The 15,099-nt window shown below is 46.7% G+C and overlaps 1 protein-coding gene across 1 annotated transcript in view; it reads right to left on the reverse strand.

Annotated features, from left to right (window-relative positions):
• Positions 1 to 1,391: 1,391 nt before the first annotated feature.
• The window catches only part of tm7sf3 (transmembrane 7 superfamily member 3), a 59,363-nt gene continuing 45,655 nt past the window's right edge, over positions 1,392 to 15,099 (reverse strand). The window contains exons 9-12 of the mRNA XM_072267380.1: positions 11,961 to 12,110; positions 10,710 to 10,807; positions 8,634 to 8,796; positions 1,392 to 2,561 (exon numbers count right to left, since the gene is read on the reverse strand). Of these exons, the coding sequence (XP_072123481.1) occupies positions 2,299 to 2,561; positions 8,634 to 8,796; positions 10,710 to 10,807; positions 11,961 to 12,110 (674 nt within the window). The 3' untranslated portion in view covers positions 1,392 to 2,298. The remainder of the gene's footprint in view (positions 2,562 to 8,633; positions 8,797 to 10,709; positions 10,808 to 11,960; positions 12,111 to 15,099) is intronic.

Raw genomic sequence — 15,099 nt, forward strand, 5'->3', positions numbered from 1 at the left:
CCAGCTGTAGTCCATCTTCCAGGCAAAGATCCTTCCTCTTCCAGTGATGAGGTCTCTGGAGCTTCTGTTGGCATTTCTGTAGCGCAAGGTGACTGAAGAATGTACTGTATAATAAATACTGTAAATTCAAATCACCAAAATGTCCAATTCCAGGCTTGCTGGATGCTGGAGGCCAGAGAAAACAGAACATCTTAGAGTTAGAGGACCATCTGTGTGTGGGTGTTGGGAGAAAAGGGAGGGGTAGAGACACTACTCGAGGTGTGTTGTTTGTTCATGCAAATGAACTTCATGCATTTCACTGCCTGTTTTGATGTACGTGATAAATATACTAGAATCGTCAGCAATATAAGTGTTCAGACTGTTGTTTAGAGTATTGTGGATATAGAGTTGCTGAGATAGTGAGGGTTCTTGTATTAATTGCCAAGCCCCTTACACATCTCAGACATGAAGATGGAGCTTGTAATGTGACATCTTATTCAAAACTGATGCCCTATCCAAGTTCGTATAGCTGTTGAATGAGTGAGAGGACAAGGACTGACTTTTCTCCAGATATGTGCTTCTCACCACCACACTGCGATGAGAGGTTCACAATGGCAGCCACACTTCATTACAGTTCTGCTTGTTTTTAAAGCTCGCAATGGACTGGACCGGAGTGCATCACAGTATCACTTTCGTTTCATAATCCTGCTCGAGCTCTCAGGTCTTCTGTCGGTCTCTTAAACATAAGGAATCTCCCTCAAAAGAAAATTGGCAGGTCAGTTTTTTTAGAATGACACTCCTAAACTGTGGAACTCAGTGCCTAAATCTAAGACTCAGTTACACTTTTAAACACATACTTAGAAACTATTTATTTAATGTTGGTTTTAATCTTTTTGTCTTTTATTCTTATGTTTGGACTTTTTTTTTTTTAAATAGGCATCCGTTAGTCTCGTGAGACCATGGATCTGCGCCTGGAAAGTCTTCACTCTCCAGGGCGTAGGCCTGGGCAAAGTTGTATGGAAGACCAGCAGTCGCCCATGCTGCAAGTCTCCTCTCTCCACGACACCGATGTTGTCCAAGGAAAGGGCATTAGGACCCATACAGCTTGGCACCAGTGTCGTCGCAGAGCAATATGTGGTTAAGTGCCTTACTCAAGGACACAACACACTGCCTCAGCCAAGGCTCGAGCTAGCAACCTTCAGAACACTAGACGAACACCTTAACCAATTGGACTTTATCCCATTGTAAAGCACTTTGAACTACATTGTCTGCAATGAAAAGAGCCCTGTAGATAAGTTATTATTTTCTGCACCAGGTGCTATAGGTTACAAATCACATCAGAACATTCCTCAGAGATCCAACATTACAATTTTAATATAATAGAAAATTTATACAAAATAGTATTTCATGTGTTCATGACTTTCTAGACAAGATTGTAACATTCACTTGGATATCCTCCATTGCCATGATAGAATGCACAGATACCTCCATTAGACCACAGGAGCAGAAGGTGTAGAGAACATCCCATCAATGGTCCCAGACACTTGGTCAGTTTTACTACAGGAAACTCAGTCTTACTTATGCAATGTGCATTTGTAATCCTCCCCCTCCAAACCGCGACCCAGTCATGGGCTGCTGTAAACTTGTCAGGCAGTGTTGGACTTCAGCTGAAGAGGATGGAAAAAGGCTACAAATGTCTTACTAATAATGTCTATAGCAACTTTCACTCAAGATCTCTGTGCCATAGGGCAGTGTTAATATCTTAACCAAACAAAGTTAATAGAACCTTATAGACCTAATCCTTAAAGCAACATTAAATACTAAAGATCAAAATTTCTAAAAGTTATTTCTAGTTAACGTAGTACCGAGGTCAGAAATATTGTTTCAGAAATTCAGTGAGGTATTATTGTCCATTACACTCTGCACATTTCTAATATACATAGCTGGTCTTTGCAATATTCAACCTTTATTCCTGAGGGAGGAGAAAGAAAGTTTCATGTTCTCAGAATATGCTTTGTAACAATATTAACAGTGTGCACAGGAGCCATCAGATTTAAACCCCGTGTCTTGCAGCACTTAGTATTCTGGCTCCAAAAATCACTAAAATTCTAAATCTATAGGGCAGGTGCAAGTCTCACCCCACGAGTCAGTAAATCAGTCAAGATATTCCAAAGAAAATTAGCTCATTGTAAACGTTCAGAAGTTTCCTTGACAAAATCAACTCAGAAAGTTCCACCTTTACACCTGGTTACACGACAGTGGCAGGTCTCACTACAGAAGGTGCAGATATCCCTTCACTCGGTGTTGCTTGCCTATGGGCTACAGGAGCAGAGGGGTTTGTTCACCTCTAGGTGGTGGCTTGACGAAGATCTGCTTGAAAGCAGTCAGTTTATTCCGTAGCCGATCTTTCAGCGGAGGGATGTGATGACTGGGGTCCAAGACATTCGTTTTACGGCGTTCCTGTTTACGCTTCCAGGTTTCATACGGATGTGGCGGGAAAACTGGCTGGTCTTTCTCACGTACGAACTGGAAGACCATTCCACTCACCAACAAGACCACCCACACTGACAGCAAGATGTAATCTGCGTGAAGAAGCAAGCACAAGTTCATCCGAGAGCAAGGCCTCCTGTTCAAAGTAAATTTACAGAGCACCTATATTGTATGTCAACATTCCTCCGCCCAGGGCAGAAATGGTTAATACAAGGCATAATTTTAAGGTGATGGAAGAAAGTATGGGGGGGGGGGGGAGAAGAGAGAAGAGGAGGAATGTCAGAAGTAGGTACCTCCACCCCTCCACACAGTGGAGGGTGTGTGGGATACCCTGCCAGGGTGGATGGTAGAGGGAGATACATTAGGGACAGTTAAGCAACTGACATAGGCACATGGATGACATATATAAAAAAAATAGACGGCTACGTAAGAGGGAAGGGAGGATGTTAGAGTAGGTTAAAAACTCAGCACAACTTCATGGGCCTGTACTGTGCTGTGAACACGCAATTTTTGCTCCATCACAATTTAATGTAATTTGCTTAAAAATCCTAGTGTTTCAATTAAGATCCTTTAATTCATCCACAGAAAACTCAGAGGGACTGTCTGACCCAAACCAAGCTTAGTTCTCTCCTCTTCCTCCCTAGATCTTTAGATTCTGCTCCTGGTCTTCAATGTTCCTTGTGCAGTTCACCAACATTCAGCAGAGTTCTTCCTGCACCTTCAAAGACACTGCAGCAAACTCTGGGGAAATTCCTCTTCGCCACTGGCACTCAGACTGTCGTGAACACTTCCTCCAGCACAGGGAAGTATTGCCACAACCTGTGATGGAGCTCACGTACAGTTTGAAGGATCACTGCACAGTACTCCAACCTGGAGGATGTAACAAATCCACTAAGGATTTCCAGACTTTCAAAGACATCTCCCAACTATCTGGTTTGGGGTGGGGGATCCTGCAGATGCTGAAAATCTGGTTCAACATTCAATATGAAATGCTGGAAGAACTCAGGTCAAGCAGCGTCTATGAAGGCAAATGAACAGTCAACATTTCAGTCCCAGACCCTTCGCCAGGACTGGAAAGGAAGGGGTCCCAAAATGTTTCCTCTTCATTTCCCTGCGCAGATGCCGCCCGACTGAGTTCCTCCAGGATGCCGTGCTGCCAGTTCATCATCCAGTGTCTGCTAAAGATCCCCCACAACACAGTCCAAATTAGATCTGTTTTCTGCCAAGCTGAGAATCAACACTTCACCTACGAATCTGCTGGGTCATCTATTGTATCCAGTGCTCCTGATGTGGCCTCCTCTACATCGGTGAGACCCATCATAAAGCTGCTTCGTCAAGCACCTCCACTCGAAAAGCAGAACTTGTTGGTGGACAAACATTTTAAATCCCATTCTCATTTCAACCTGTTGGTCCATGGCCTCCTCTTATGCCACGAGGCCACCTTCAGGGTGGAGGAGCAACACTTTATATTCCATCTTGTCAGCCTCCAAACTGATGGCATGAACATCGATTTCCCCTTCCGGTTAAAAAAAATCCTTCCCCGCTCTGGCATTTTCCCTCTCCTCACCTGCCCATCACCTCCTCCTTCCCGTTCTCCTATGGTCCACTCTCCTCTCCTGTCAGATTCCTACCTCTCCAGCCTTTCACCTTTCCTACCCACCTGGTTTCACCCGTCACCTTCTGGCTAGCCTCCTTCCCCTCCCCCCATCTTCTTCCCCATTCCTTTTCAGTCTTGATGTGAAGGGTCTTTTCCCAAAACATTGACTGTTTATTCATTTCCATTGATGCTGCCTGACCTATTGAGTACCTCCAGCATTTTGTGCGTGTTGCTTTGGGAATCTGGCAAGTCGAATTTATGTTTACCCAAGGATCAGACAAGGCTGTTGCATGTTTCATGAAGATGGCAATAACCCGCATTGGACAGTGAACGCAAATGTGTGCTTTAGCCTTGGGTGACTCACAACTGACAGCCCACCCAAACAGCATCAAATCTCAGTCCACATTAGTCTAAGACACTGGATTACCTTGTTTGCTTCATAATGCTAGACTCCATCACTTGCCTCTTCCACCCCAGTTTTGATAAATTCAGTTATTATTAAGGTAGAACGCAAAGCTCACCTTGCATACTGCTCACAAGACAGCAGAGCAGAATCAGGCCACTCGGCCCATTGAGACTGTTCCACCATTCCATCATGGCTGATACTTCTTCCCTCTCAACCCCATTCTCCTCATAACCTTTGACCCCCTGACTAATCAAGAACCTATCAACCGCCATTTATTTATCTAGTGATACAGTGTCACTCATCAACCCTGATCTAAATCTAACCTAATCACGCAACAATTCACACCGACCAATTAGCCGGTCTTTGGACTGTGGGAGGAAACGGGGCAAAGTCCACACATTCCATGGGGAGGACAGATAAACTGCTTACAGAGAATGCTGGGACTGAACTCTGAACCCTGATGCTCTGAGCTGTAACATGGTCACGCTAACTGTATGCTACCATGACACCGCCTTCTCTGGTGTGCAGAGATATAACAGAACAGAAAAATGTATCCAGTAAATTTAAATAGACCCAATGACTTGACCCCCACAGCTCACCACCTCGGACTAAAGAAATCCCTCCTCATCTCTGTTCTAAGTGGACAGAACCTCTATTCCGAGGCTGTGTCCTCTGGTCCTAGACTGTCCCACTGTTGGAAACATCTTCTCCACATCCACTCTATCTAGGTTTTTCAATAGTCGATAAGTTCCTTCCCCACCTCAATCTTCTAAACTCCAGTGTATACAGGACCAGAGCCATCAAATGCTCCTTATATGTTAACCCTTTCATTCATGGAATCATTCTCATGAACTTCCTCTGGACCCTGTCCAATGCCTGCATATCTTTTCTTAGGTAAGGGGCCAAAACTGCTCACAATACTCCGTGTGGTCTGACCAACGCCTTATAAAGCCTCAGCATTACATCTTTGCTTTTATATTCAGGTCTTCTCAAAATGAATGATGACATTGCATTTGACTTCCTTACCACTGACTCAACCTGAAAGTTAACCCTTACAGATCAAATTATAGTGCATCAATGTTAAACAAGGGAAAACAACAACAGATGCAGAATAAAGTATTACATTTACAGAGAAAGCACAATTCTGGTGGACAATAAGGTGCAAGATCATGATAATGTAGATTGAGAGTCAATTGTCCCCTTGCTAAGAAACCATTCAACAGTCTGATAACAGTGGGGTAGAAGCTGTCCTCGAGCCTGGTGGGACGTGCTTTCAGGCTTCTGTATTATCTGCCCAGTAGGAGAGGGGAGAAGACAAGTTGGGTCTTTGATTGTACTGCAACACACATCAAAGTTGCTGGTGAACGCAGCAGGCCAGGCAGCATCTGTAGGAAGAGGTGCAGTTGACGTTTCAGGCTGAGACCCTTCGTCAGGACTAACTGAAGGAAGAGTGAGTAAGGGATTTGAAAGTAGGAGGGGGAGGGGGAGATCCAAAATGATAGGAGAAGACAGGAGGGGGAGGGATAGAGCCAAGAGCTGGACAGGTGATTGGCAAAAGGGATACGAGAGGATCATGGGACAGGAGGTCCGGGAAGAAAGACGGGTGGGGGGGAACACAGAGGATGGGCAAGAGGTATATTCAGAGGGACAGAGGGAGAAAAAGGAGAGTGAGAGAAAGAATGTGTATAAAAATAAGTAACAGATGGGGTACGAGGGGGAGGTGGGGCCTAGCGGAAGTTAGAGAAGTCGATGTTCATGCCATCAGGTTGGAGGCTACCCAGACAGAATATAAGGTGTTGTTCCTCCAACCTGAGTGTGGCTTCATCTTTACAGTAGAGGAGGCCGTGGATAGACATGTCAGAATGGGAATGGGATGTGGAATTAAAATGTGTGGCCACTGGGAGATCCTGCTTTCTCTGGCAGACAGAGCGTAGATGTTCAGCAAAGCGGTCTCCCAGTCTGTGTCGGGTCTCGCCAATATATAAAAGGCCACATCGGGAGCACCGGACGCAGTATATCACCCCAGTCGACTCACAGGTGAAGTGTTGCCTCACCTGGAAGGACTGTTTGGGGCCCTGAATGGTGGTAAGGGAAGAAGTGTAAGGACATGTGTAGCACTTGTTCCGCTTACACGGATAAGTGCCAGGAGGGAGATCAGTGGGGAGGGATGGGTAGCCTCCAACCTGATGGCATGAACATCGACTTCTCTAACTACCGCTAAGGCCCCACCTCCCCCTCGTACTCCATCTGTTACTTATTTTTATGCACATATTCTTTCTCTCACTCTCCTTTTTCTCCCTCTGTCCCTTTGACTATACCCCTTGCCCATCCTCTGGGTTCCCCTCCTTTCTTTCTCTCTGGGCCTCCTGTCCCATGATCCTCTCGTATCCCCTTTTGCCAATCACCTGTCCAGCTCTTGGCTCTATCCCTCCCCCTCCTGTCTTCTCCTATCATTTTGGATCTCCCCCTCCCCCTCCCACTTTCAAATCCCTTACTCACTCTTCCTTCAGTTAGTCCTGACGAAGGGTCTCGGCCTGAAACGTCGACTGCACCTCTTCCTAGAGATGCTGCCTGGCCTGCTGCGTTCACCAGCAACTTTGATGTGTGTTCCTTGAATTTCCAGCATCTGCAGAATTCCTGTTGTTTGCCTTTGATTGTACTGGCTGCTTTACAGAGGCAGCTAGCAGCCCAGGGAGGTGGGGGTAGGGAAGAGGCTGGTTTCCATGATGTGTCCAGCTATGTCCATAACTCTACCGTTTCTTGTGGTCACGTGCAGAGTCACTGCCATTCCAACACGTGATGCAACCGGACAAGATGGTTTGTATGTTGCATCAATAAAAATTAGCAAGTTTTGGAGGGGACCAGACGGATTTCCCCTTTCCCCACTTCACCTCCACAAATACCTCGAATCAAATGTCCCACAGTTCCACCTGAGTGAATCAGTCATCGCCCCCAGCTGAGAGGGTAGTGGAACTGCAACCCCCCCCCACACGGCTGACAGTGGGTGGAGTGCAACCCCACCCCAACGGCTGACGGGGTGGAGTGCAAGCCCCCCCCCACACGGCTGACGGGGTGGAGTGCAACCCCCCCCCACACAGCTGACAGGGGGTGGAGTGTAACCCTCCCCCCAACGGCTGACGGGGTAGGGTGCAAGCCATTCCCCATTCCCCCCCCACATTGACAGAGGGCGGAGTGCAACTGCTTCCCACCCTCCCACAGCTGACAGGGTCGGTGTGCAAGCCATGCCTCCCCTCCTCCCTCACCCCCAGCTGAAAGGGGTGGAATACATTTTAAAGATTTGACAATTTCAGCAAAATAAAAATATTAAGCATAACTGTCCTGTGGCAGATTACCAAATGAAGCCTCATTCATGAAATGGTGGGGGGGCAAGGGTCACTGTGGATGTCCTCTTTACCCCCCACCCTGCAATCACGTTCATCCCTCACGACTTCGGTGCAATGATTTCACTCAGCCTCGGGGAGCACACCTCGCACAACCTCTCATTGTGTGAAGTGTTTTGGGACAATCAGGAAAGCTCAGAAAGTAGAGATGTTGGTGAGAAGTTCTAGACCTTGCACATCTATGCTCACATCATTCTATAGATGTGCTGTGTTGAGCATCCCAATAGGCTGCATCACTTCATGGTACAGAAACCACACTGCAGTGAACAGTAAGGCTCTACATCTGGTAGTCAAAGCGCCCCAACAAATCACCGGCATCACCCTACCCGCCAAGGACCTATACGTACAGAAATATACCAATCATGAAGGAAGGAACCCACCCACCCGCTCATGGACTGTATTTCACTCCCATCAGGGAGGAGGCTATGTAGATCCACACCAGGGACACCAGACTCAAAAACAGTTACTTTCCCCAAGCAGTAAGGCTGATCAACCCCTCTACCCACTACCCACCCCTCCACACCCCAACACCACTACTTTATCATCTCCTGTCAGAGTGCAGACACCTCTGTGCCGTGTGCCACTTTATAGACATACGATTAATGTACATAAGCCATCTTACTTATACAATACATTGTTTTTTATTTTTATTTTATCTTAGTGTGTTATTTTTGTTCTGCATCGGATCCATAGTAACAATTATCTTGTTCTCCTTTACACTTGTGTACTGGAAATGACATTAAGCAATCTTGTCTCTTACCATTCAGCTGGAAGGGCACATTCGTGAAGGCAGCTTTGAAGTCATCATCCAGTGCGTGCTTGAGAACATTTAACGCGATGTAGGCGAGGCTGGTGAACACAAAGGCATGGATTGCAAGGATGACTGTGTAGGAGCCAATCAATCCACAGGCTGTTATATTCAACTGAAAAATATTCACGATTCAGTCAGCATGAAAACGCCAGCTCAATTCTTGCTCAGTTTAAAACACAAAGTGTATGGTATACACTCAGTGGCCACTTTATTAGGTACACCTGCTCATTTATGCAAATATCTAATCAGCCAATCATATAGCAGCAACCCAATGCATAAAAGCATGCAGACATGGTCAAGAGGTTCAGTTGTTGTTTAGACCAAACATCAGAATGGAGAAAAAATGCGATGTGAGTGACTTTGATCATGGAATGATTGTTGGTGCTAGATGGGGTAGTTTGAGGATCACAGAAACTGCTGATCTGGGATTTCCATGCACAATTCTCTGGAGTTTACAAAGAATGGTGTAAGAAACAAACAACACAAATCCAATGGGTGGTTTGCCTGTGGGCAAAACTTCCTTGTTAAGGGGAGAGGTCAGAGGAGAATGGCCAGACTGGTTGAAGCTGACAGGAAAGTGACAGTAACTCAAATAACCATGTGTTACAGCATTGGTGTGCAGAAGAGCATCTCTGAACACACATCGAACCTCGAAGTAGATGGGCTACAGCAGCAGAAAACCATGAACATACACACATTGTGAAGCAAAAGCTAATGAGGAGAGCAAGAGCAAGCACAGCAGCCATTGTCTAAGTGGATAGAGTCGGAGTGGTGATCCTCAGGGTTTAGCCCTGAGGCTTCTGTGAATAGAGGCTCCAATCAGAGAAGGAAAATGCCTGAATATAAAGCTGGTGGGGTGGAGGGGGAGGAAGATAGCTAGGTGATAGGTGAAGCCAGGTGGGTGGGAAAGGTGAAGGCTGGAGAGGAAGGGATCAGATAGGAGAGGAGAGTGGACCATGGGAGAAAGGGAAGGAGGCGGGGGACTCAAGGGGAAGTAATAAGCAGGCGAGAAGTGTAAGAGATCAGAGTGGGGAAGGAAGAAGGGAGGGAAAAATGTTTTTACCAGAAGGAGAAATTGGTATTCATGCCATCAGATTGGAGGCTATCCAGAGGAAATATTAAAGTGTTGCTCCTCCATCTAGGCACAACAACATGGACCGACACGTTGGAATGGGAACGGGAACTAAAATGTTGGGCCACTGGGAAGCTCTACTTTAGGCAGATGGAGTGGAGGTATTCGAAGCAATCCTTCAATTTATGATGGGCCTCACCAAATGTAAAGGAAGCCACATCAAGAGCACCGGACACAATAGAGGAGCCTAGCAGATGTGCAGGTGCAGCGTTCAGGGCCCAGAATGGAAGTGAGGGAGGAGGTGTAGCACTTTGGCTGCTTTAAGGAAGAAGTGCCGGGGGAGGGACAAATGGACAAGGGAATCACAGGGATCCCTGTGAAAGTATGGCGGGGGGGAGGAGGAGAGGAGGTAAAGATATGTTTGGTGGTAGGGTCCTGTTGAAGATGAAAGTTGCAGAGACTGATGTGTTGGATGTGGAAAGACAAGAGGAACTCTATCACGTTTAACACAGTTAGAAGATGGGGTGAGCACAGATGTCTGGAAAATGGAGATGTAGGTGAGGGCAGCATCAATGATGTGCAGAGAAGGGAAACCCTGTTCTTTGAAGGGGGAGATCTGATGTTCTGGAAAGGAAAGTCTCTTTCTGAGAATAGATGCAGCAGAGACAAAGGAACTGAGAAAAGGAGACAGGGTGTGAAGAGGTATAGTCAAGGTAACCATGGGAATTGGTAGTTTATAGAAGATGTTGTTAGAGTTTGTCTCCAGAGAGGGAGAAAAGGGTAGAGAGGTCTCCAACGTTGACCAAGTTACTTTAAGGGCAGGGAGGAATCTAGAGGCAAAGTTGATGAAATTGATGATCTCAGCATGGGTGCAGAATGCAGTGCCAAAACAGCTGTCATTACATTAATATCAACTTTGTTAAACAATGATTGAAATGTCTGGAGGAACTCACGGCTCGTGGACAACTGAAGGACACCAGAGGTACAAGTAAAGCCAAACATGTAAACGACACCCAGAAGACAAAATCATCCTGGAAGACTTCAATGTTTCCTGAGAAGTGGAGGAGTTAAATTCATCAACATCTAACTCATTTATGTGCTCCAATTTGACAACATTTTATTAAAAATAATTGTAGGAAATTTTATGGGATTTCTTCACACTTTATTATCCATGAACCTTACTGGGACACTGCCTCCTGTCTCATCACTAGTCATGGCCCCAGACAGTCCCTCCGGGTGAGGTGACACTTTATCTGGGAGTCTGCCGAGTTCACCTATTGTATCTGTGCTCCTGGTGTGGCCTCCTCTGCGTGGTGAGCCCCAGATATAGATTGAACACCTTCACCCCATCTGCCACAAAATGTAGGATCTCTCTGCACAAACACCTACTTCTGTAACTTCTAGTGATTTCCCTCCCTCCGGCCTTTTCTTTTTCTATTTCTCAACCTCTGACTTCTCCTCACCTGCCCATCACTTCCCTCTGGTCTCCTTCCTCCTTCCCTTTCTCCCATGGTCCACTCTCCTCTCCAATCTGATTCCTCCTTCAGCTCTAACTATTCCACCCATCACATCCAACCTTCTTAATGCACCCCTCCCGCACCCACCCTCTGCTCACCTGTTACCTGTAACCTTCAACCCCTCCCCCACCCACCCTCTGCTCACCTGTTACCTGTAACCTTCAACCCCTCCCCCACCCACCCTCTGCTTACCTGTTACCTGTAACCTTCAACCCCTCCCCCACCCACCCTCCACTCACCTGTCAGCTTCTACGCTGCCCCCTCAGGATCTCAGCTGTCAGCTACCCTCCCTCACCCATAGATGCTGACTGATTGCTGAGTTCCTCCAGAGTTTTTGACCACAAGACACAGGAGCAGAATCAGGCCATTCAGCCCATCACATCTGCTGCCAGTCCATCATGGGTGATTTATTATCCCTCTCAAATCCATCCTCCTGCCTTCTCCTCGTAACCTTTGACGCCCTGACTAATCAAGAACACGTCAACCTTTGCTTTACATAAACCCAATGGCTTGGCTCCACAGCCATCCGTGGCAATGAATTCCAGATTCACCATCTTCTGGCTAAAGAAATTCCTCCTCATCTCTGTTCTAAAGGGACATCTGTCTATTCTGAAGCTGTGCCTGCAGCCCCTAGACTCCCCACAATAGGAGACCCCCTTTCCTTGTGTGCGGCCTGCAGTTACTCACCCACTGGCGTGAAGATGACCATCGAGAAGAGGAAACCGAGAACCAGGCCAACGAACAGCATGGAGAAATGAACAGATCCAAAACGCCACCAGCAAAGTACCAGCAGTGTTCCCCCAACAAGGCCCAGGATGGCAGTCAGACTCAGCATCACTGGGTGAAACCAGAGCAACATTCATGAACACCACACCAACAGGAAAAAATGTACAACCTGTGATACACTTATAAACCACATGAGGGTGTACGGGGTGTCCAGAGAGGAGTAGCACCACAGGTGAAGGGGCTTGTCATGTCCATTCTGGGGCAGCTCACTCCCCTTAGGGCCCCACTAGATCCTCAACTCTCATCTGTGGCTTCAAGTAGCTGTTTGTACGTGACACCAGCCGTACCCCGGTACAACACTTTGATGGGTGGGCTAAACCAGGTGAGGGTAGCCAGGGGGCCACGTACCCTGGTGAGACTGGGACAGGCCAGTCCTAGCACGTGCAGTCAGCTCCAGCAAACTGGGCGGATGAGATCTACGGTGAGATCCGATGGCCAGGAAGGTGGCTCTGTGACACCACATGGAGAGCACAGGGCATGACAAGGCACAGAAGTAATCACGATCGTCCGCTGCAACCATGGCAGACCCCAGTCTGTGACGACTACTCGTACCAGTGGACCAGACTCTAGTGTCGAGAGAGTAGAACTGCCCCAGTTCTCCACTTTAAAAACACTCCTGCACAGGTCTGCTGTCAGTGGATGTGATGGACAATCTTCACCAAACTCCAGGGACAAGCAAAGCTTTGTTTTGTTAGGTTTAATGGGGTGAATGCTGATGGGTTAAAAGGTCCACACAATAGTAGTTATAGATGTAGTCATAGTCATACTTTATTGATCCCAGGGGAAATTGGTTGATGGGCCAATCTATAAGGATCAATTCACAAACAGGAGAGAATCTGCAGGTGCTGCAAATCTGAGCAACACACACAAAACGCTGGAGGAACTCAGCAGGCCAGGTAGCATCTATGGGAAAATAAATACAGTCGACGTTTCGAACTGAGTCCAGCCGAAGGGTCTCAGCCCGAAACGTCGGTGTATTCCCCCCGCCCCCCATAGATGCTGCCTGGCCTGCTGAGTTCCTCCAGCATTTTGTGTGGATTGCTATTAGGATCAATGATGGTTAAGTGAGGAGGGTCACAATGTTTCATAGAACATAGAATAGTACAGCACATTACAGGCCCTTCGGCCCACAGTGTTGTGCCGACCCTCAAACCCTGCCTCCCATATAACCCCCCCCACCTTAAATTCCTCCATATACCTGTCTAGTAGTCTCTTAAACTTCACTAGTGTATCTGCCTCCACCACTGACTCAGGCAGTGCATTCCACGCACCAACCACTCTCTGAGTAAAAAACCTTCCTCTAATATCCCCCTTGAACTTCCCACCCCTTACCTTAAAGCCATGTCCTCTTGTATTGAGCAGTGGTGCCCTGGGGAAGAGGTGCTGGCTATCCACTCTATCTATTCCTCTTATCTTGTACACCTCTATCACGTCTCCTCTCATCCTCCTTCTCTCCAAAGAGTAAAGCCCTAGCTCCCTTAATCTCTGATCATAATGCATACTTTCTAAACCAGGCAGCATCCTGGTAAATCTCCTCTGTACCCTTTCCAATGCTTCCACATCCCTCCTATAGTGAGGCGACCAGAACTGGACACAGTACTCCAAGTGTGGCCTAACCAGAGTTTTATAGAGCTGCATCATTACATCGTGACTCTTAAATTCTGTCCCTCGACTTATGAAAGCTACCACCCCATAAGCTTTCTTAACTACCCTATCCACCTGTGAGGCAAGTTTCAGGGATCTGTGGACATGTACCCCCAGATCCTTCTGCTCCTCCACACTACCAAGTATCCTGCCATTTACTTTGTACTCTGCCTTGGAGTTTGTCCTTCCAAAGTGTACCACCTCACACTTCTCTGGGTTGAACTCCATCTGCCACTTCTCAGCCCACTTCTGCATCCTATCAATGTCTCTCTGCAATCTTCCTCCATCTTTTCCCAAGGGTGGGGGAAAATCAAGAATTAGAGACCATGGATTTAAGGTGAGGGGAAGGATTTAATAGGAACTTGAGGAGTGACTGGTTTTTAGAAAATGAGCATGGCGTCTACGTAGAATCAGTCACTGAGGGTGATGGTAGAGGCAGATACATTAGGGACATTTCAAAGACTCTTAGATAGGCACATGGATGATAGAAAAATGGAGGGCTATGTGGGAGGAAAGGGTTAGATTGATCTTGGAGTAGTTAAAAGGTCAGCACAAAATCATGGGCCAAATAGCTTGTACTGTGCTGTAATGTTCTATGTTCTACTTTGGATTGAAAACAGGAGGTCTTATTTAACCTGTGGATGCTACAGGGTGAGGGAAATGGTCAAGGTTATGGAACAGAAGTAAAAGACTGAGATGTTGACCAGCTTGCAAGGTTCATTAACAAGTTCAAGTTTATTTTCATCTGACTATACATTATATACAACCAAACGAAAGGACGTCCTCTGCACCACAGTGTATCCACAAAACACATCACACACGGCACACAAACCAAAATCTATCCATAAATAAAAGTTCAAAATGTATGTAGTGCACAGCACAGGTAAACTGTAAACAGCTCGCTGTCCTGGTGATGAGATCGCAGGGTATTCATTAGTCTCACAGACTGAGCAAGGAAGCTCGAAATGTGGTCTGACTACTTGAAATGGGAACTGGGGGTCGGGGCAGCCTCAATGGATGAAATGCTCCCATCAGTCGCACCTCCCCTCCATGCAGTGGTTTAGCTTAGAGTTTGCCAAGATTAACAAAAAGCAATACGTGCACCCAATGCAATCCCTCGAAACTGAGAGCACCAAATCTTCCCTGACCATTTAATAAGATCTTTAGAATTATCAACTCGTAAACACAACCATTGTGAAGATCGAAAAGCTGAAACTGACTGAAGTAGCATCATACAGAACCACAGACTCACCTCAGATGAACACCGCATTCACTGCACAGAGTGCGCGCGCATACGTATGGCTTTACAGCACAGCACAGACCCTTTGGCTCACAATGTTGTGTCAGGCTTTTAACCTACTCTAAGATCAGTCTAACCCTACCGTCACACTTGTGT

The sequence above is a fragment of the Mobula birostris genome, chromosome 9 (genome assembly GCF_030028105.1).
Source record: "Mobula birostris isolate sMobBir1 chromosome 9, sMobBir1.hap1, whole genome shotgun sequence".
Taxonomy (NCBI): domain Eukaryota; kingdom Metazoa; phylum Chordata; class Chondrichthyes; order Myliobatiformes; family Myliobatidae; genus Mobula; species Mobula birostris.